The 23352-nt window shown below is 41.6% G+C and overlaps 2 protein-coding genes across 2 annotated transcripts in view; one reads left to right on the top strand and one right to left on the bottom strand.

The window, feature by feature from the left end:
• On the top strand, positions 1 to 7904 carry LOC128415578 (interferon-induced protein 44-like). The gene is made up of 8 exons (XM_053391964.1): positions 1 to 116; positions 1334 to 1833; positions 1925 to 1976; positions 3490 to 3685; positions 4976 to 5128; positions 5922 to 6093; positions 6303 to 6403; positions 7258 to 7904. The coding sequence occupies exons 2-8, from the start codon at positions 1341 to 1343 to the stop codon at positions 7468 to 7470; spliced, it is 1380 nt and encodes a 459-aa protein (XP_053247939.1). The 5' UTR covers positions 1 to 116; positions 1334 to 1340; the 3' UTR covers positions 7471 to 7904.
• Positions 7905 to 17681: 9777 nt separating this feature from the next.
• The window catches only part of LOC128415576 (vitellogenin-1-like), a 38279-nt gene continuing 32608 nt past the window's right edge, over positions 17682 to 23352 (bottom strand). The window contains exons 29-35 of the mRNA XM_053391961.1: positions 23114 to 23252; positions 22119 to 22251; positions 20816 to 21014; positions 20025 to 20128; positions 19464 to 19558; positions 19181 to 19346; positions 17682 to 17905 (exon numbers count right to left, since the gene is read on the bottom strand). Of these exons, the coding sequence (XP_053247936.1) occupies positions 17865 to 17905; positions 19181 to 19346; positions 19464 to 19558; positions 20025 to 20128; positions 20816 to 21014; positions 22119 to 22251; positions 23114 to 23252 (877 nt within the window). The 3' untranslated portion in view covers positions 17682 to 17864. The remainder of the gene's footprint in view (positions 17906 to 19180; positions 19347 to 19463; positions 19559 to 20024; positions 20129 to 20815; positions 21015 to 22118; positions 22252 to 23113; positions 23253 to 23352) is intronic.

Below are 23352 nucleotides of genomic sequence, written 5' to 3'. Positions count from 1 at the left end.
CCTTGCAGACACGAGCTGCTTCTCAGAGGGAAGAGGCTTCTTTGCAGACGCTCCCGGGCTTTCAATCTGAAGTAAAACAGAGCTCTGGAAACAGGAAAAAAAATTCCCCTAAGCTGGTAAGATCATGTCATGATGATATTTTCCTGCCACATGCAGCTATTAAAATAGAATGGGGATTTTTTAACGGTTGCTTGGCTGCTCCATACGGTTTTTGGTGATTCAGCAGCTCAGCTTAACAATTGCTTTGCATGTATTCTTGTGAGAGATTTTCTGAATCTGATCCTTCAGTGAAAGGGAAGCTTTCGGGAGGGCACCGAAATTTTCTAACTTTATCTACAAGCATGTGTTAATATCTTGGGTGGAGTCAGAAAGCCTCGGCTGGTATTGTCCATGTGAAAAGAAAAATATTATTCTTCACCATCTAGTGGTGCTTTCTGATTTTCAACCGTTAGTTGGGGGAAAGCTGCTTTATATTTGCAGATCACCATGAAACCTGATGCTTATTTAATACAGCAAGCTGAAGGCACGCACAGAACAAGCCTCCTCCCCATGCTTACTCAGGCATGTTCAATGGGGCCTAGCCCCCTAAGTAAGTATCGCAGCTGCAGTTCACAGGCCAGCAGCACAAATCTGTGCTGCTGTTATTTTCAAAGGCTCTTATTTTCAAAGGCTCTTATTTTCAAAGCTTGTTCTCCAGCTTCTAGCATGTCTTGGGTGGGGCTGTAGGACTGAAGTCTTCTTAACATTTACCCTGTGGAGGTTTGAAAGAGAAATGTGGCATATGTGTTTGAAAGAGCCTCTCCTCCTCCTCCCGGAGTTGTGATTGGGAGCTGTTCCTGCGCTTTGCATTGGGCATTCCGGCCCCTGTTTGCCATCACTGCTGCCGTGCTGCGCTCCCAGGCAGCCTACCAATCAAGGGGAGTCTTGGGGGTGGAGTTTAGCCGCTCAAATGCAGCCGCGGCAGCTCCTGCCCCTCATTGCGCTGCCGCGTTTCAACGGATCACACACCCACCCTTCCCCTTAGTTCATCGCTTCGTGCTTGACCTTGCTATAGACCTGTGGTTGGTCACCTTGGTTGCCCAAGGGGCCTGGTAGGATTTTTTATCCAACTGGCAAATTGGCACCAGCCACTTGGTTTTTCGCCTACCTTGTAGCAAATCGTCACAGTCCTGGCCTACATTGGCTGGAAGTGGGTTTCTGAATTTCAGACAGGGATATCGCCTAAACCTGTCTTGAGATGCTATAAATTGAACTTCGGACCTTCTGCTACCTAGGTTTGGCTGTTCCTAATTCCAGAAATATTTATATTCCTACTATATCTCATTTCTTTCAGATTAAAGATGGCCCAATCTCGATTGACCAAAACTGAGAGAAAGGCGCTGCTGGATATTTTGGGATGCCAACATCTAAGCCTTCTCTATAAAGCAAGTTTGCATACCTACAATGTCAATGCATTTCATAACAAATGCGACCATCAGGGCCCAACTGTAGTTGTGGGATACAATGCAAGTGGCTATATCTTTGGAGGCTTTACAGAACAGAATTATGCTTCAGCTGGGAGATACCTGTTTGATAACAATGCTTTCCTGTTTAGATTGAAAGGGAAAGAGCAGGAGCTCAGCGTACTAAAATTCCCAGTCAAGAATGCTGTTGAGGCTGTCCTTGACAATAGTGCATATGGTCCTACTTTTGGAGCTAACACACTTGTATTCCTGTCTGAAAGCAAGAATAGTGTTACCACAGATGCTGACACTAACAGTTACACACTCAATGCAGAAGACCTACATGGAAATGACCAAGTCCTTTTGGAATGTGAAGTATATCGAGTTGAAGGTGAGCTGAAACAATCATTTAAAAGTTATTTCATTTTTTGAAACCCGTTGATTTGCCCTCTTGCTAATATCAAATTTTATTTTCTCCTTAGGGCTGAGTAGCATTTTGGAAAAACCATGGCGGGAGATGACATGGACAGCAGAGTAGGTTACTGACTCGAGAAACACTCTCACCCCATTTCCCCCCACCCCACACACCATTTAGGCAAGCCAGGGGCATTGTTTCATTTATTTATTTAAGGCATTTATATACAATTTAATTCATATAATTTCCAAGTGGTTTCAAAGTTACCCCAGTTCAAGAGCACATTACAGCTGGGCTAAAGCACTTGACCAGTGAGGGCCAAGAGAGGGGTGTGGCTTGTGGAGAGTTCTGAGAGGTAAGATGGAGGCCTGGAGGACCACATTTGGCCTCTGCACCTGAGTTTCCCAACCCCTGCTTCTAACAGGTGTCACTTTCTTATCTTTTCCTCCCTTGGCTAGCCATCCTCTCAGGTACACCATCTAAACCACTGAGCCTCTTGAGCTTGCTGATCGTAAGGTCAGCAGTTCGAATCTGTGCGATGGGGTGATCTTCTGTTGCTTTGTCCCAGCTCCTGCCAACCTAGCAGTTTGAAAGCATAACAGCATGAGCAGATAAATAGATACCGTTGCAGTTGGAAGATAAATGGCGTTTCTGTTCACTCTGGCACTCATCATGGTGTCCTGTGCACCAGAAACTGGCCATGTGACCTAGAAAAAACCTCTGTGGACAGATGCTGGCTCCCTTGGCCTGAAAGCAGAGATGCGTGCTGCTCCCCATAGTCGAATTCAACTGGACTTAACCGTCCAGGGGTCCTTTACCTTTACCTTACCATCTCAGGATGACCTCCAGTTGTGTTTTTGGAACACGCCCCCCTTCAGTCCAAAAGAAGAGTTATACGGCAGCCTTATAGTCAGTGTAGAAGGAAATCCCGTTCCATTCATTGCAGATATAGAACAGCATCCTTAACCCTTGCACATCATTTATTTTAATGGTATCACTATGCATGCTGGGTCCGGCAGGCCCCTTTCAAAAGTCTGTGCTAGAAATAAAATTAATGATTGATTTCAAAATGACTCCATTTTAACATCAAAATAGAATTTATTGATATTGCAAAACCACAACCCAATATGAAATGCATTGGCGGTGCATTGGAGTCTACCGTGCTAACCTAAATTCATCTGTGGGCTATCAGGGAGCACTGGGGAATAAACAGAAGCATGCACCGTGCTATTTGAGGCTACAGCTTTACCTGTCATGACCTTAGCCTCAGGTAACGTCAGATGATGGGAAGGTGGGTGTAACTTGGACCTAACGGCCTGGCAGGTCATGGTGGTAAACAGCAGAAATTAGTCTCCAAAGAGAATTTTTTTTTGGAGGTAGTATTTAAGCAATTTCTCAACAGCTGTGTCTGAAATGTGGCCAGTTTAGGTCACTAAACATGTAGGTACTCTGTGCTAAATTTCAGAAGGTTTGTACACATTATCTTCATTTGATTCACAATTAAAACCCTCAGGCTTCAACATAATAGAGTGTTGCTTTGCTTATCAGCTTTAACACTGTATAACCAGGATATATGTAGATATGATTAAGCTAATATGGTTAATAGACAGATTTATTTTGCTACCTTGGCAGGAAAAGGGAAGCACTGATGAAAGAAATAAGAACTTTCAAGCCTTGCTTGAGTGCTGTGCCCCAGTGTCGGGTTCTGCTTACTGGGCCAGTTGGAGCAGGGAAGTCCAGTTTCTTCAACTCTGTGTATTCAACTTTCCGAGGCTACGTGTCAAGTCAAGCTGCAGCAGGATCAGATTCCACAAGTCTGACAAAGCAGGTAGCTCTGCACTGCTAAAGCAAAAGTTAAAATGCATTCAGTATTTTTCAATCAATGTTTCAAATGCATGTATTGTTTCAAAATACATTGTTTATCCTAGCTATAACGAATGTCCATTTTGAAAGGAGAATTCATGCCTCACAAGCCTTTTAAATCTGCAGACCTGTAGATAAGGGTTATTGAGTGGAAATAACTTCATTCTTTCAATTGTGGCTGCGTTTTGAAACAAACCATTTGTCATTAGAGGTAACTGCTGAGATGGTAAAATTTGTACATGATACATTATTCAGAGGTGATATCCTAAGCTGGCAGTCTAGAGCTCCAAAAAGGATAACGTGGTACCTCGGGTTACAAACACCTTGGGTTACAAACACTTTCTGCTAACCCGGAAGTAGTACCTTGGGTTACAAACTTTACCTCAGGATGAGAATGGAAATTGTGCAGCGGCAGCAGGAAGCCCCTTTAGCGAAAGCACACCTCAGGTTAAGAATGGTTTTGGGTTAAGAATGGGCCTCAGGAACGTATTAAGTTCATAACCAGAGATACCACTGTATTTCTAAACATGTTGGCCAATAACTAATGGCAACAAAATGATACATGAGATTCAATATATACTTCAACTAGGGTTCCTAGACTACAACTCCCATCAGCCCTTGTTAGGAGACCATTTGAAAACCATAAAAAGCACAAAACACCTTGTCCTCCCCCTTCCTTTCCCGGCTGTTGTAAGGATTTTCAAGCTGCAAAGAAAACATTCAGATACCTTCAAGGAGCCAAGCCCAGTCCTTTTGGCAGCTGACTGATTGTAACCCATAAGCATATGTTGGCACAGAAGCGCCTCTTGATTAATGCCAATTGTCCAAATTAAAGTGGAACCAAATAACGCTGGAGACGGAGGCTCGTTTATGGCAGGGACACACATCCAGATACGGGCTTGCTTGGCACAGCAGGATGCAGTGAGCTCCCCAGATCCCACTGGAGAACATTACCACAACTTTTGGCACATAAATCCTGGCTTTCCTCTGCCTGAACCTCCTTGCTGCCCACGGAGGGCAGCAAGGAGCTACTGCCATTGACTCGTGACGTGGCCAGAAACCCATACTTAACTTGCCTTTCTAACCTGTTTCTTGTGTAATGGAACTTCTGTGGTTTTATACAGAGCCACAAAAATTACAGTTGATTAGTATATATACTAGTAGGTGAAATTTGTCATTTACATATGTAAAATAGAAAGGAAAGCAGATAGGAATAGATTTCAATATGGTGTTATTTGCATTTTTTAAAAAATAGTATAGGACTTATCATCTTAAAAGCGGAAGTGATAGAACCCCACTCCCAGTCATCTTCTGTGATACCATGGGACTTGAAGCTCAACCCAACGGTGGTTTGGACATTGAGGACGTGCGCAGCATATTGGAGGGCCATATTCCTGATCGGTACTCGGTAAGATGCATCCTCTATTGTTCATTTTAGATCGAGAGATGATCATTTAGGAACCTCTGCTTTTCATTTCTAATTTACTTCTATAATGCAAACATCACACTTCCTGTGGTCCACCATTATAACCCCAGCAAGCGTAGTTTTATTTTCCCAAGTGGTTTGCCAGGCTAAGGACTGATTTACATCTACAAATCCATGACATGGCTTGGAAACACAGTTGCTAGAAGACTGGTCCTTGGGGAAAGCTGATCATGGAGCCATGGTAGTTTCAGCCCATGCCATCAAAACTCATCTTTTTCAGAGTAAAAAAAAAAATTGAAACCATTTGGGAAATAGCTCACAGATCAGCTTATCATGCTGAGCAGCCTGAACATGGTTGGGTTTTTAGTTTCCATCTGCAATTGATTGGATGCAATTGATTGGGGAATCAGTGGAAGAAGAGGCAATGTGGAAAAGCCCTTGGAGGAGAATTTGGGAAATTGCTTGTTGTAATGGTATCCTCAGTACTAGATTGAGAATGCCAGAGTACTAATTCAGGTACTACACCCTCACCACACTGGGTAAAAATGCTTTTCAAAATGGGGCGGCAACTGACTACATGTCATTTTCGGTGTACCTGTATGCACAAATGGTCACTTTATATTATCAAAGATGGCTGCTCCATGAGCACTACATGGGGGCTGTCATCTTTTGTATGTAGGTTCATCCATTGCTATGTCTCTCACACAACCTTTTGGAATTTGATTCCGTTGCAGCTATCCTATATTTTTCCTTCTATTACCCCTTTCCTTTTCAGTTCAATCCATCCTGTGTTATGAGCCCCAATATGCCATACTATATCAAATGCCCCTCTCCAAAAGACCGGATTCATTGTGTTGCATTCATTATTGATGGGTCCAAGGTTGAGATCCTCCCTGAGAAGCTGGAAGAAAAACTGAAAGACATCCGTCGAAAAGCGAACAGTTTTGGTCAGTCTTTTTAATTTATTTTACATTTATGTTTTGATCAACCTCAATGTAGTTGCTATCTTATTTCATATTTTTAAAAATGGCTTCAAATAGTTCTTTGCTCATTGCTAAAAAAAAATCACAATAATAATTGTGGTGGCTATTCCCAATTCAGAAGGAAAAAACAAATATTTATTGTACTCCTTTTTTATAAGCTAATCTTCTTACAGGTGTCCCACAGCTTGTTATTCTAACTAAAGTGGAGCAGATTTGTCCGATTGTTGAAGAAGATATATCATACATATACAAAAGCATGGCTGTTCAGAAGCAGGTGAACTGTTAAATTAAAAGCTATCTTTAAAGCTAGTCAGGCTTTTCTTTAATATTTTAATCTTTCTGTTACTTTTTCTTTCCTTGTTTTGTTTTGCTTCTGCTCTTACTTCTTGGGTTTTTTTATATTCTCTATATCCTCTAATGAGAATATACACTTGAAGGTAATGGCTGGCTGATAAATGTCCCTGGACTCAGCTACCCAGATGCAAATAAAACATTTTAAAAGGTGTGTGAAATGCAATATACCAAAGTGACACTAGCTGGCGACAGTGCGGTATATTTTTCAAAACATTTTTTAAGAAAGCATTTTCACAGCGTTTTTAAATATGTGTGTAGATTCCTTCCCTGTGTGAGAGGCAGGAAAGGGAAGAGGTCCCAGGCTGAGAGGCTGGGAAGGTCCATCCCTTTCTGTGTGAGATAAGGTTTAAGAGCTACCTTTGCATTTTTCTTTCTCTTTCTGTTTAGATTAGTTTGCTTTTTATTGCATTGTATTATGAAAAACTGTCATAACATCTTTGCGCTCTAGATGTGCAAAGCAGGGCTGTTGAGGTTTGGAGAGCGTGTGGCCCGAGGAAAATCCTGAGGGTCACAGTGAGGCTCACCCTGGTCTAGGGCATTAAAGGTCATAGGGCATTAAACCAACACTTTTAAGTTGGACCTGGAAATGGACTGGACCTTCTTTCTTGTAAGTGGCCCTGAATTTTTTTTTGTTTGGGGTCAGTGTACAGATACGGGGCATAAAAATGCAATTAATTAATATGGCCAGCAGTGGCCTTGTGTCAGCTGGTGGAACCAAAGGGGCATAAAAATAGTGTTCCCTTGGTAACAAATCACATTTTAATTTCTTTACAGATGCGGCTAATAGAAGTGAAACTTGGCATCCCTCTGTCTCATATAGTTCCTGTTAAAAATTATTCCTCAGAGCTGGAACTGAGGAATGATGTTGATATCCTGATACTTATGGCAGTGAGGCAGATGCTTCGTTTAGCTGAAGACTACTTTGACGACTTTGATGACGAACCTTCGGTCAATCGTTCCACAAAGGATTGTTACGCTGAGCCTTAATATATAGGACTGAATTGCTCCCTTCATGTGCATTTACATCTGCTACTTAAAGGAACGTGTTTGGGGTACATGTTCCAGAGATGCCACCATAGTAAACATGTAAAGTTATAAAGACCTGCATGACTTGGGACTTAGATATCTTTCCCCATATCAGCCATCTCAAGTTCTCAGATTGGCCGAGGGGGCCACTGTAGGAATTGTTGCCAATGCATCAGAAGGCATGCATTTCCTCTATAATTGGGGTGAGGGGGGTATTTCCTGAACAATAATTTACCCTGCCGAAATAACCTGGTGTTAGTCAAATGTAAGATAATTTGATCCTAACTTACTTAGGAGGAAAACGTAGACTTGAAATCTGAACAAAAAATATTTCTGCAAATGTTATTTTTTTTGTGTGTGATTTTTTTTCTGTTATAAAATGTTCATTACAATTAGAGGCGACGTCTGTTATTAGTATTTGTCTTGCTTCAGGGTCTTGTTTTTAAATGCCGATCAAGTTTGCCCTCTAGTGGAGAACAATACAGACAATTTAAGAAAGATAAGGTGCTCTTCTGAATCATATTGAATTTAGTGGCTTGATGCTGAAATAATGAGATGGCCTTTTGGAAAAGAGGGGATTTCCTACAGCCCTTTGCTATGTGTAGTCTTCAGCTCCTGAGAGTTTAGCCTGTGCCCTTACTGCAGGAAGTGTTTTTATTATTTATTCCTAGTGAGAACACCATTCCAGCTGTGACTTTGTGACTTAGTATGTGGGTGGCGCTGTGGTCTAAACCACTGAACCTCTTGGGTTTGCTGATAGGAATATTGGCAGTTTGAATCTGCGCAACGAAGTGAGCTCCCATTGCTCTGCCCCAGCTCCTGCTAACCTAGCATTGTGAAAGCACACCAGTGCAAGTACCACTGTGAAAGAAAGGTAAATGGGGTTTCTGTGCACTCTAGTTTCTGTCATGGAGTTCCCATTCCATTAGAAGTAGTATAGTCATGCTGGCCACATGACCCAGAAAGCTGTATCTGGACAAACGCCGGCTCCCTTGGCCTGAAAACAAGATGAGTGTCACAACCCCATAGACTTAACCATCCAGGGATCTTCTTTGTCCGCAAATGTCTCTCTACCATGAGTGTCCACTTGTTAGGGCTTTAGTCCTGTTTTAAATGTACAAACAGGGCATGAAAGCAAAAGCTTCTCCCCACTGCTACTCCCCAGGAATTGTTGTTCAGGAGCAATTACACTGTCTCTAAACGTGGGTGCTTTATATAGCCACAAGTCTAACAGCTATAGATAGACTTGTGCACAGTAGAAAGGGGGGTTCTGACAATGTAAGTTTTGTTACAGGTTCTGCTCCATAAACCCTACATTTGCTGTGGATAAAATGAGTAATGATTGCAGTAATGGATACAAACATGATTCTGAACAACAAATGCTACCCCCCACCAACAGCTCCTCAGGTTCTGATTTGTCCTTGAAAGAGATAGTCATAATAGCCTCTAGTACTATTTCTTCACAAGGGAGTTTGCCAGAAATCCTGCCTGGAACTTCTTACCTCTTTGGGAAATGAGATCCTTGAACAAAAAACAGTTTTTGAAATGTATAGAAAATTCTAAACCTGCTTGCTTTTAATGTGGGAATCACAAACGCTTCGGATAGGTTTCAAGAAAATTGTGCCCTTAACCCTGCTAGGAATGGTGGTGATATATATTTCTAGTTATCCTATAACCAAAACAAGGTGGGCCTAGAAAGTGCCTGCTTACTTACAGACATAATGGGAAATTGGTGCTTGCAAATCTTCAGCATTTATAATGCCATGCTTCTGAATTGAAAAGAGATGGGTGGGAATATGTGTTACATCCCCTCAAATACTTTCAAACCTGGAAATCAACCAGCAAAACAGAACACTGAGCCACTCTATAATAACCTAACAGAACCACTAGATGGCAGAAAGGGGTCATAATTTAGCATTTTTAAAAACTGCAGAGAAATACTTTTTGAGTTGTAGTGCCTAACTTACTGTTGTAGTGCCTACTGCTGTAGCCCCAGTCTTCTATTTTATGTAAGGGTGTTTGGGAAAATAATGGAAAGAAGCTTGCTTGCTCCATAATTCAGAGATTCTGAGACATCCTAGTCAATTTCTTTGTTTTCACATTTGCATTCTAGATCTACCATATTAGCCCAAATATAAACTGCACCTGAATATAAGCCACACCTTTAAAATTCAAGGGGAAATAAGAAAAAAAGACAATACCCAAATATAAGCCGCTTCCTTAAAATTCCGCAGGCACTCACACCCGTTCCATTTTACCGTATGTCTGTTTCAGCAGGAATATCATAAAAGCCAAGTTTTGTAAGGTCGTGAATTTAAGCCGCACTTTAACTTTTCATGGTCAGAATTTGGAAAAAAGGTGAGGCTTATATTCAGGCCAATATGGTACCAAATGCCCTCTGGGGTAAAGCAGTTCTTCTGCTTTATACAGCAGCTTAACAGGAGTTAAGAGGCACATCCTTGGTTTTAAATGATCTTTTTTCTTACGTCTTTTAGAAATGGGATGCAAACTCTCCAACAGAACTATGGATGAGCTGTGCATATATCCATACACTATTTTATTAGGCTGAAATTCTAGTTTAGGATTTAATAATAAAAACTCACAAGGGGGGTTATATAAAGAATCTACAGGTATGCCTACAAATGTGTTTATTTTTGTACTCGTGAAGGAAAGTGCTGTGTTTCATCCATTATTCCTTCTTTCCTTCTTATGGCAAATTTGGAAGCACAACAGGGCGATCCAACACTAAAGTTCTACATGCTCAGGTGACTTCCTAGATTTGCAGGTGTATGTAAGTTTGTAAATTAAAAGTAAAAGCAATAAAAAATAATAATATCCAAACCACACAGTGAACTTGCAGGAGCCACAGAATACTGAAGGTAAAGAGAGAGAAGAAAATACCTGAGTAAATAACTTCTTTGTCTGGGTAAACATTGGCCTGGTTAGCAAAACAAAGTACAGCAAACTCGAGAGAGTCCCAGTTCAGAGTTTTGGCTCCGCTCAGCATGACATGGCAGTAAATTGTACCAGGGAGAAACGGATTGGCTGTGATCTCCATTCTAGGAGGCTGCACATTCATGCAGTCTTGATTAGCCATGGTTTAGCTCACTGCATTGTACAAACGAACCAACTGAATACCAAAGATGGCAATTCCAGCCATTGATGCTACCTTTCCTTTGCTGCTTTTTTGTATGGTGGCACTGCTATAAGCCTGATTTCTTTGCCACTTTCTGTGGTAGCATGCATTCCCATGCATTTCCTCCACACTCCCGATTATTAACCGTGGGGAGGGGTAAGTACAAGCCCCCCCTTTCTTTGATACATGGAAGAAAAAGAGACTCATTCTTTTCCCCGCCACCCGTTACTTTCATGTCAGGCAGTTGTGGGGCAGAAGAAAAGAGAACGGGTGTCCTTTTTTATTTCAGGCATCAGGGGGGAAAGTTTTTTGTTCTTTCTCCAGCTTCTTCCTAGAATCTTTTGTGGTGATGGAGAGTGAAGAGGAAAGAATTGTTCCCTTTCCCTTTCTGCTATGGGAAAGAAAAGAATCTCCCCTTTCTTGCTATCTTGCTAAGGTGGTGATCAAGGTGAGGGGAAAAAGAATATCACCCCTTTTCTTTCATATATCAGAAAGGGAAAGGGGGCATTTTCTTCTCCTGTGCTTATTCCCCTCCTATATTGTCTTCTGGAAAGTGGGAAGGGAGGAAGCAACCATGGGAGCTTGGGGCAGTGGCGAAGTGGTTTGTGGGGTCCCCCGCAAAGCATTTCTATACAAGATCATCCTTCATCCAGTCTACGCCTGCTCCTAAGACTAATGTGAGTAGGCTTTCTAGCCTAGGGCAAGAGTCCCATTGATGTATTTTCACAGAAACAACTATTATCAATATGGCCCAGCTGGAGTGCTGTAGTACTGATCCTGCTAACCATCACATCCAAAATAGCTCGTGAAAGGGAAAGAGATTGTCTGGCGGGGCCTACATTTGTTATTCAGCTTCCCCTTGCTATGAAATCAAATCAAAATAAAACCAACAATACAATATGCACAATATGTACCTTACAGTAACACTACAAAATCAGCAATTTATATATATGTACTGTATGTACTGAAGACTGTGGAATATACATTTGAAGTCCCCCCACACCCAGTTTAGGCATAACTTTTTCAAACAGATCAAGAATAATTTCCAGTGACTTTTTAGTCTGAACACCTGCTATGTGCCTCAATGGAACCGATGCCTGTGTGTGGTATATTTGGGGAAAGGAGCACCTGTGTATTGACACTTCTAACATTAATATGGTTTTTAAGTTTTTGGGGAAGATGGATTTTCATCTGAGTTTATTCTTTTCTTCACCCAGTTCAAGGCACATTACTAGATTTCATTATGTTTGGATTTCACAGCCAGGAGCATCGGTGGGTATCTCTTCTGTCTTTTGATAGTTGCTCAGCCATCTCAGTATGGGGGCACTAATGAACGCGAATTGTCGTCCGCAGAATAGCCAATGCGCGCACACACAAAAATGAAAGAGGCTCTTTAAAAATGGAAATAATATGAAACTTGACTAACCTCTGTCCTGAATGGAACAGAAGAAATAAAAGCCGGTCCCTCCACCTTTCACAAAAGCACCCCCCCCATCCTTCACTCCCAGAGTTTTTGAAGCTGCTTTTGGAACAGAACTTTGCTTGACTATGAATGAATGGCTGCCACTCTCTGTGCTACCAAAGGTAAAACCAAACAGCTGCTGCATCACTTCCCTTTCTTCCCAGCATGCTCGCTTCACCTCTCTTTCGGAGCCGGTTGGCAGCTGCTGAGATCTCCAGGTTGCATTCATTCCTAGCCTACCAGCCCGGCCTTTGAATGAACCATCTCACTGGATAGTGTTTCCCATTTGAGGTGGCAGGAGGGGTAGCAAAGAGTCAAACTCATGGTAGTCAAAGCCACAAGAAGGAGACGAGACAAGGATGCTGTTTTCACTGCTGCATTTCAGCGGCAATTGTATTGTGATGTCAAGGGTGGGGTGCATGTCACACTTCCTATTTAAATGACTACGGAACATATAAATTGAGTCTTGTCTGCCTTCCAATCTGGTAGGATTCTGCTTGAGGCAATTTTAGAGCAGATGTAAAACAGAACGAAAATTCCACTTAAGGAGGATGGTGGGAGAGATTTTGGGGAGACGAGAAGATTCAAAGCTGCTTTCAAAGGCTTGCTCTGAATATACTCCAGTAGGCTAGGTGAATATTATAGTTAACAGTTTCCTATTAAGTTGGAAAAAAGCAGTTCATTTTTAAAGCATTTGCTATAGCTAGGTGTTTTTTTTTGGTTTTTTTGCACCTTACAGTAACCACATATGGCCTGAGAACTACATACAGAGCATGCCTGAAGGGCAATTGTATACTATAAGTTCAACATGTCCTGGTGTGACTTGGGTGTTCTGAGAAGAATGGAAATGATCAGGGGAAGCTACATTATATGGTATTTTACCTCAGACTTCTCATCATATATGTCAGAGAAGGAACAAGAAGCTCAATATCATTCCTGTTCGCTCTATATTCTCACCACATTGTAATCCATTCTAAGACTGTATCCCCCCACAGTTTGAGGGATAGAAAATGTGCAATGAGAAGTAATGGGAAAAACAAGGAAATGGAAGGTAAATATCCATGATGTCTGATAGGGCCATAAATATTTGTAATTTTCCATCGCAACACAATTACCTTGCTGGGTCATATATGTACAAGTATATGATCACGCTTAACATACACCAATGCTCATGCTTATGCACGTACACACAAAATTATTTGAACATCTGATTTAAAGAAAATAAATTCTGGAGTCAATTTTAAATGCACAAAAGTTTACAAGTAGAATGAAGAAGTATAAGAAGAGGAGTGAGATAATGGTCAAGGCATTGTTGTAAACCTGGGAGAAAGACTGATTTTTAGGTACAGCATCTTGCACATACATAAACAACCTGGTCCCCTAAATAGAAAGGATTGTCCTGTTTGCCCTGCTGTGTATTTATTACCCACTATTTGATAGAAGTTTTTTTTGAAAGAAAGAAAGAAAGAAAAAGTTTGAATATATCAGTACTACAAGTGCATCTCACAAAACAGGGCAGCAGAGCAGTTCTTCAGTCTTTTTTAAGCTGGAGAAATTAGCCTCACATTTTCCCCTCAGATTAATGTTTGTTTTATGTTTTTGCATTTTAGGATCAAAAAACCCAGTCCCCAATCCTTGCCCCCAAATTCACACTCTTTGTTCAGGATACATCTATTTCCTTGCAATTATTTGTCCCCATCCACAAAGACCTTCCCTGGGGTTTTCAGCCCACCTTTGTTCATCTTTACGATTCCTCTGCCTGCTGGGCTAACTTTTCATGGAAATGGTAATTTAAATTAGTACTGTAGGTAGACAAAAGCTTTCCTTTAATGAATACATTAGACCAGAGTTCCTCTAAAAGCTGCAAGCACAGATTTTCCTTGTTTACCAAAATTATAAAAAAAGGAAAGAACTGCTTACTGTGACTTTATGGTATGGAAAATATGATTTTTGTAAATGCAAGTGGGAGTTAAAAGGAAATCTAATGGCGTTAAGCTTTCATCACCCACTTAATGTAATGTTGGGCTGGCATAGAAATATAACATACAAATATTTTAAATTATATATAGCAGAGATTTCTGTAAAGTGCCCATGGCACATTTCTAAGTTTAATGCTCTCAACAGAAGCAAATAAGGCAAAATGTTCTGTCTGGAATTGATAAAATGTGCTATTGGCAGGTAATAAATAAGACTGAATGTCTTATAAATGAAAAAGACCAGTTAGTGGCACAGTGTCTGGTTCAGGCATAATGCTGAACCATTATTTAATGTTATGTGTGCAGGCTAGCTTACCCTCTCTCCTCCTCCATTATGGCCATTAGGAGATCCAGCTAAGCAAAGTTTGACATGTCGTCTGAACTGGGAACTGTGGTTAGTTTTGGTTATGGTTTGTATGGTTTATATGAATCGTAGAACTGTAGAATTGAAAGGGACTCCAAAGGTCATCTGGCCAAAATCCCTGCAATGCAGGAATGAGCAAAACAGAGTCCTACATTGCATTGTTTGTAAAAGCTAAAACTAACTACAGTTTATCCAAGTTTGGACACAACGAACTGTGGGTAGCTAAAAACAGAAGGGACTGCTTTTGATCAGTAGTGGCGCCCACCCTGTGGGATGCCCTTCCATCAGATGCCAAGGAAATAAACAACTATCTGACTTTTAGAAGACATCTGAAGGCAGCCCTGTTATTATTATCCCAACTTTTAAAAGACAACTGAGCCGCCCAGAGTGGCTGGGGAAACCCAGCCAGATGGGTATGTATGTATGTATGTATGTATGTATGTGTGTATGTATGTATGTATTTATTTATTTCCTGCTGCTGGTGGTGAGGGGACCATATTTGCCAAAGGCTTGTACATATAATGCTAATCTATGAACTACCCAGTAATGGAGCTGTGTTTGTTTATGTGGAAAAGAGCACTCTATGTCCATGTCAGGAGTCCCAGTTTCTGACTTGATAACACAGCAAGCATGGTTAATTAAAAAGGAAGATTTATTGCAAAACACAGAGTTCTCTGGATGGCTCTAACACGCCACCAGTCTTATCCATCATGATGACCCTTCTAAAGAGTCCTTCCTCTTCCGCCAACATAAACGGAACCTATGACCCTTTTGTTTCTGATTCTTTTTCCTGTCATACATCCTCCCCCAGCGACGACTGCATGGGCTCATTGGATACCCTCCAACTTCTTCCTGAGAAGACAGACTGTCAATCTTCTCTCCCATGTCTTTTTCCTCCCCATGAGAGTCCTGTCTGAGATCTTGCTCATTCGAGATTGTTCCCTTGGCAACCTGCATTCCACGGGGCGGTGAAGTTACCCCTGTCTGATGTGAACTCAGCTCAGCCTGTGTGTGATCTGCCTCTCTCTGTTCTTCAGCAGACTGCAACCTTTCACTTGGAGCTGTCTCAGTCCTGACAGTCCATTTGCCTAGTTCAGGAAGACTGGAGCTTGGGGAAAAAGCTGCTTCAACAGTGAAGCATCTCAGTCTTGAACCTTACGCAGGAACTTGAGGTTCTGTGGGAGTCATAAAGCCATGGCAGAGGCTTGTAATACTGCAGGGTGCCCCCTGACCTCGGCTGACCAGCACTCTGAGCTTTACAATGTATTGGAATGTATTGATCTTAAATGGAGTTGTGTTTCCTCTGGGCAGTGATGACCTTATATGGTGATGTGTGTAATAAAAGCCTAGACAGGATGAGGTAACGTGAGACATTGGCAAACGGCCATGCGGCTGGAGAGAACAAAGGAGAATAAATCGGAGGAGGGCAGAGAAAGGAGCTGCTCTTATCCATCATGAAAATATAGCTGGCTTTCTGTGTCATTTTTCTATGCTGTGCGCCATTTAATGACGGCTGGACTCCGTCAAGGTTCTACCTCTTTCTGATTCTCAGTCAGATCCTGATCTTCATGGGTGCTTCCATGCACTTCACCCTCCTCCCAAGTAGTCTCATGTGCCACTAGCTGGACACTTTGAAAGCATCAGTGAAACATCTTGGGTGAATGGGAGACATATCCTTATCCAAGGAGACCTCAGTTTCTAAGACAAGGCAGAGCTGAACTCTGACAGAATAGACACAGGAGTCCTTGGAGGATATCTGGATTTGTTTCACTCTTGGTTCAGGTACAGTTTTGGGACTGAATCAGCCTTGGTCACCAAGATGGATAACCTGTAACAAGAGTGGGACAGGGTACCACCTTCTCAGTCTGTTGGTGTCAATGACCATGGTATCCTCCTGGACCGACGTTGTAGGCTGGGTACTGGGGATACAGTTTTACAGTGTCTAGAGAATAACATTAGGGGATTGTCTCTTGGCTCCCTGTTCCTTGTGCTGCGGTGTGCCTCAGGGAACAATCCCATTGTGAATGTTCTTTGACGTCTACATGAAGCCATTGAGAGTCATGTAGAGGAGTTTGGGGGCGAAGGGTGTTCAGTATGCTGATGATAACCAGCTCCATTTCTCCATAACCTCTGAGTCAGGTGAGGCTAAGCATAGTCTGAAACCTTGTCTGGATGCAGTTGTGGAATGGATGAGGGCTGATAAACTGAGCTTAAATCCCAAGAAGACAGAGGCACCGTGGGGGTGTAATTCCAGTGTCTGGGAAGCTGACCGTCTCCCTGCCCTGGCAAATATATTATCCCACTGAAAGAACAGGTGGGGTTGCTCCTGGATCCATCTTTATCAGTTGACGTTCAGGTAGCCTCAGCAGCTGGGAGTGCATTTTACCAACTCTGGCCAACTCTGACAGGAATAGGCTAGCTGTGGTGATTCAGGTATCGGTACCTGAGGACTGCAATGTGTGGGGCTAGTCTTGTGTCTGGCCTGGAAGCTCCAGCTGGTGCAATATGCTGTTGCTAGACTGTTGAGTGGAACAGACTACTGCCAACACACAACTCCAGTCCTTAGAAGCGCTCACTGGCTGCCCATATGTTACCAAGCTATGTTCAAGGTTCTTCTGCTAATTTACAAGGCCCTTAACAACTTGGGCCTAGAATATTTTAAGGACCTGTCTGATCACTGCAATCTCTGAGGAGTCTATTAGCGTTCCCCCATGGCTCAGACATACAACTCATAAGTACTAGAAGGCATGGAGTCAGAGTATTGGGTCCAAGCTGGTGAAACTCCCTCCCACTTGTTGAACTTTGGGCGCATGGCTAGGACTTCCTTGTTCCAGCAGGCATATGAAGGTAATATTTGGTTTTAGGATAAATTTTGAAGGCTTTGTTGTCCCATTTTCTGTGGATTGTTTTTCTGTACATCACCTAGCAATGTGAATAATTAAGTGGTATATAAATGTCATTAATAATAAAGAAATAAACCTTCTGAAATCCAAATTCTGTGTTGTGCCTGTATGGCATGTTAATTTGTCAGCTGTTAACTAGTAGACTATGTTAGCATGTTTTTATTATGAAAGATGTTGAGGTTATTTTAGTGACAGCTGAACAGTAACCAACAATAAATGATTCTTTCTCTCTCTAAAATATTTTCAGCCCAATTGCTTTGTGGAAAAGGAACAAAATGATCACACATATTTATTTAATGCACAATGTATTTTTTATTTAGAACTTCATACAATGCAGAATGCATTTGATTTTAGTTTAGTTCCAATTAACATTAATTAATATATTTATCATTTGATGTAGCACTGGCATCCCCAAGGTGGTTTTCGAGATAACTCAGTTAATTTGAGATATCGAAAGGTTGATCTGAAGTACGTTGTCAGGGTAATGTTCACCCAGTCTGGAGTCTTCTCAGAGCTAAGCTGCCCAAGCCTCTGAGTCAGACGTTGCTTCCATTTCTGTCAAAAAAGGAAAATTACCATCAATCAACAGAGTCCAAGCGATATATTTTTTAGCAGTGTGGACATTCCCACCTTGAATTAACAACAACAACAAAACCCCCCAGTCAAATAATTTGTTGGAATGGGTATGGAATATTTACAATGCTGTATACAATTCTAATTTTTGTCTCTACATCTACAAACAGCATAAAATTGGTAATTCTTTCAGTTATTTACACACAGTTGCAATTCCATACTGAAAGAAGCAAAGAAAGAGGCAAGTGCTAAAAAGAACTTTTTAAAATCAAATAATAATGCTATTTTTGGTGAAGAAAACTTCTGCAGGGATATGTGGGTTATCCTATTAAGGCAACATGCTAAAGATCAGTTCAGTCAACCAAGCAACTACATCCAGCTCTTAACTGTGAAATTTTAATGGGCAGATAACCCAATGGTGTGGTGGATTTGAATGTCACGCATACATTTTTTGTTTTTACATATTTTTTATTGTCTTGGTTGACAAAAGTATGTGCAATGTCTCTTTTCTCAAGTTACATTTTCTACAGGCACACATATGTTTGAACTAACCAGCCTCTTCAAGAACGAGAAGGGAGGCAAACCCTGGACAGGGCCACTCAGTAAGGAGAGTGACATTGCACCAGCTGTCTGCATTGATGATACAAAGCCTCGCTTCTCCCTTCTTCCTTCCATTGCAGTGGCAGTCAGCTTTGCCTTATGAAAGGCACAGCTGTGATCCCAGTTGAAGGGGGTATATGGCAATCCACCTCTGTCTTAAAAGACTCTTTGCTTCAGACATGCATTCTGCTCAAAGAGACACATTTGCAGCCTTAGTAATGGTAGAAAGTAGAGAGACTTGAACTTTCAAGCTGAGAGATGCATAGCAGATCAATGACAACACAATTGTCATTGTCCCCTCCCAACTTTGTGTAGTCGGGAATTAGGCATGGACAGGTAGCCTTGGCACTTCTGCATGTGGACAAACCAAGGTCTATTCTGTTCCATTCTCACCGAAAATTTCATCCCCTAATATTTGTTGAAGGCTACTTACAACTTTACAGGCTGCTCTGAAGGCTGCCTTTAAAGCTTAAAAGACTGCCCCAATTCCAGATAAAAACCAGTTTAAGTGGCTAGAAGGTGTTGCTGCCACCATGACTAGTGCCTGGCAATTCCATCCACGGCTACAAGTGCCTCTGGGAGGGATGTGATGTGGTGCTATGCCATTTTTTTTCTAGGGAAGTTGTATGGAAAATGTAGTTTCCAAATTTAACTGACCTCTATCACCTCTATCACACCTATCCGTCAAAGACCAGGAACGCAAAAGCTCTGTAGTGGTTGATGCCTGTTCTTGATTGGGCATCTGGGCTTCATTACTCATTTCACCGTCATTGTTTCCGCAGAGTCCGCAGGTTTTACCTCTCATGCTGGAAGCGACTGTAATCTGCATGGATAATGGATATTTACTGTAGAAGCTTGTGTTTGTATCCTTACAATGCAGTGCATTAAAGGAATGGAGCAAGAAATCCTAGCACAAAAAGCAGCAGGCTGTCAGACTTACCATCAGAGTTTCGCCATCGTACGTCACATTCACTAGGCCTATCAGTGGTGCCTCAATAGCAATAGTTGTCTCATTTTTACACATTTTAACATGCGCTGTGGAGAGATGGGATAGTTTAAAATGGCTTACCAATTATTTCAAGAGCAAGAGCATGTTTCAGCAGTGTACATAGAAATGTGCACATTTCGTTCATTCGTTTTACATTACTTTTTGAGTCTTGCCTACAGAATGGGACCAGAGACACAGCAATTTTCGCTGTGAGATTCTGTGACATCAGCTTGTATTGACTACCGTGTACAGAAATTTTAATCAAATTTATGGGTAGGATACTCAGCTAACCCATCACACCTTTACTGATCAAGGCTTACTAACTTATTTTCAATGTTTACTTTCATTATTATGCGGGGTGGGTGTGTCCCAAGTTATTCAAGGTTTGTTTTTTTTAAAAATAAAATTGATTACCAATATATAACCAATAGTCAGAGTACATGGATTTAAGTTGACTCAGGTGAATGGAACTGTGTTGTGATTTAAGAAAAAGCGTAATATCAGATGCAGTACCTTTCTCATCCTCAAACTCCTTTTTGTCAAGCAGGACTCGATTCTCATTGTATAACAAAGAAAGCTTATTCATGGTAGGTAAGATTCTGATATAACTTCTGATCCTGGGGGGGGGGGGGGAATGCTTTTTGTTAGAAGGTGAAAAAACTGATATTAACAATCAGTGTGAAGCAGCCCATCTTTCTCCCATAGTTGTCATTTACGAGTGCACTGCAAAACTGCACCAATTCGCCCCTGAGGCTCCTCATGCTGCCTTCGCTGTGGTTTGAAAGGAAGTAGGTTCACATTAAATTTGAAACCAAATGCATTTCTTCCCCCAATATTGGTTGCTATAGACCCCTCAAGGCATCAGCAGCATGGCATGGGATAACTGTGATCTGATTCCATTTAGATCTGAGAAAACTGCACATTTCTGCAGTCTGGGTCCTGTGGCCCAGTTTGCAATTATTTCTAATGCAGTTCCCATTAAAGGGGGGAAACAGAAATACAGTGGTGCCTCGGGTTACAGACGCTTCAGGTTATAGATGCTTCAGGTTACAGACTCCGCTGAACCAGAAATAGTACCTCGGGGTAAGAACTTTGCTTCAGGATGAGAACAGAAAGCAGCGCAGCAGCAGCGTGAGGCCCCATTAGCTAAAGTGGTATCTCAGGTTAAGAACAGTTTCAGGTTAAGAACGGAACTCCAGAACGAATTAAATTTTTAACCTGAGGTACCACTGTAAAGGTTAAACCTTTATTTTTTTCCTTGTGATTATATTATCTGAAAAAGCTGTGTATTTGTTAAAACTTACTCTGAAGAGATATTGACGTGAACCTCTCCTGGACTATCAGGTCTGGACTTTGATATCCAAACACGGAACCGTGGTTCATAATTTTCATTTTTGTTGCAGTCTTGGACTACCAAAAGGTCACAGGCATGTTTGGTTGTAGTTACATTGAATACCTTGTTATCAAAGGTCATGATCCGTTCGTTGTCCACCTCACATACAGCTGGCAAGATGACACCCCCCCCCAAAAAGAAGTCAGATGCAGGAGTGAACATAAGATACAGTAGCCAGAAATATGCAATGTTTAGGCAGATGGCTGGAAGTACATTTTCTTGTTAGACTTAGATTCCATCCCTTGCAGTTCGGATGAATAACCGGGGAAGCCTGTTTGATCAAAAAGGCCTCTCAGTTCAACTAGATCTCAGTTTTTGTCAGACTTTTGCCACTTTTACAAAAGATGCAGGTCAACTAAGCTGGCCCCCGTCAGGCTGCCATTAGGACAGAAGCTTCCATCCAGCCATCTTTACTGGGATACCCTGAGATATTGTATCTGCCTGAGGATGGAGTAATGCTTGGACTCAACCTACTCTTCAGAAGCTACACCAAGGATTGATCTTCTGCTGACTGCGCTGCCAAGTTCAAGGTGGCTTAACTAGAGCAGCGGTGGACCAGAACGAAGACTCGCTCACTCTGGTCCGTTGCCTAGGCCCCATCTGCCCCTTTAGCCTCTATTGACCAGTTTAATTTAAAGTTGTGGCAGGCAATCCCATTACGCCTTGCAGCTGCCCAAGGCCAAAACCAGCAGCCAGACTGGAGAAGAGGGCTGGTCCCCCCCCCGGTCCTGGGGCACTGCGCCAGGCCATAACTGCTGCCCACCCTGATCATGGATAAGTGACCTTTTTGTGGCTATAAGCAAGCAAGAAAACTCCTTCTGGCAGTTTGATCGATGATAATGTGGTTGTAATTTATATATACTTTCTGGGCATATGTATGTCTTATTGCACTTATTGGGACTTATGTCTGAGTTTACGTTCATAGGACTGTGCGCTGTCAATTATTTATCTATTCATTTCAATGTATTTAAGGTCGCAAGGTGGGTTACAAAACAGAAGAAGAACATCATAATTTATAATAATTATTAAAAAAATATATCAAATGAGCCGGTAAATCCATATAAAATCACTAAATCCATTTACAATATATAATTGCTAAACAGAAGGCTTAAAGTTAGAAACAATATGCTTGCAAAATGGTCCTGTTAGAAGCTAAGAACAGGCAATGCTTTAAATTTAAAGACTTGCCTGATGTAAGTAAAGTATTAATTTACCTTCACCTCCTTTGGGTGCCCATGACATTAATTCAAATAAATCATATGCCCTTTTTGCTGAAGATTGATAATATGGAGTTTCGAAAGCGGGTAAAGAAAATGGAAAACAGAGGCCATCTCTGTAAAAGGTTTCCTAGAAAACAAAGAATGAATGTATAAGGACCAATGTGGCTGTATCAAAGCTTGTGTTTTGATTTATCATTTAACTACATAAGCTAAAACATATCTTTCTTTTTAATTTTTTCCCCTAAACCCATAGGGATACATCCCAATTTAAACTCAGCAGTTCCACTCTCACTAGAGGAAGTGGAGATGGTGGTATCTTTGTCAATTCTTCCTTCCCCTTAAAGTTCCCTGTGTCCCCTCAAAATCTTCTCCACATGTTGGGGACTATTGGGAGAAGCATGAAAAGTAATATAGGCAGCTGCACCGAGAAAATATCTCCCTCCTTCCTCCCTGGATCTTGACTGAATCTTCAAACAGAAGAATCCCTTCTGTTTGTGGAAAGGACACAAACAGAATGTGGATCCAACCTACAGATTGCTTCCAGGGGCCTGTTGATTGAGCAACCATTTTGATTTGTTTGGGGCAAGTTACCGTATTGGCCTGAATATAAGCCTCACTTCTTTTTCCAAATTCCGACTGTGAAATGTTAAACTGCGGCTTAAATTTGCGATCTTACAAAAATGGGCTTTTAGTGATATCGCTGCTGAAGCAGACATACGGTAAAATGGAACGGATGTGAGTGCCTGTGGAATTTTAAGGGAGCGGCTTATATTCGAGTATTGTCTTTTTTCCTCCCCCCCCCTTTGAATTTTAAAGGTGTGGAGTAGGGGGCCTGCTGTGTGTGTACCACCCAAATTTGATGGTACGTGGTTGAATTAAACCTGAAAATATATATTCTCTATACTTGCTGACCACCCAGTTGCTTCCCTGAAGACAAACTACACTTATTTAATAACCCATATTTAATAAAAGAGATAACAAATACATGCCCCGGGAACTCTCAAGATTGTAGCTGTTGTCCATGGAGAGGACTGGACTATTCTGAACAGAACCTGACGTGAAGGATTCTTCTGATAAACCGCTGTGAAGTATTTCATGTATGCAATACCAGGAATGAGATCCATAACCCTTGATGAAATCAAAACAGGATTTAGTCAGATTTTTTAAAATTAACCCCCCCCAATATGTGCGACAATTAGGTTTAATAAGAAATGAGGTAGATGCTATA

Source organism: Podarcis raffonei, chromosome 6 (assembly GCF_027172205.1).
Source record: "Podarcis raffonei isolate rPodRaf1 chromosome 6, rPodRaf1.pri, whole genome shotgun sequence".
Classification (NCBI taxonomy): Eukaryota; Metazoa; Chordata; class Lepidosauria; order Squamata; family Lacertidae; genus Podarcis; species Podarcis raffonei.
The sequence above is the reverse complement of the archived record's forward strand: the minus strand, read 5'-3'. Positions and strand labels throughout refer to the sequence as shown.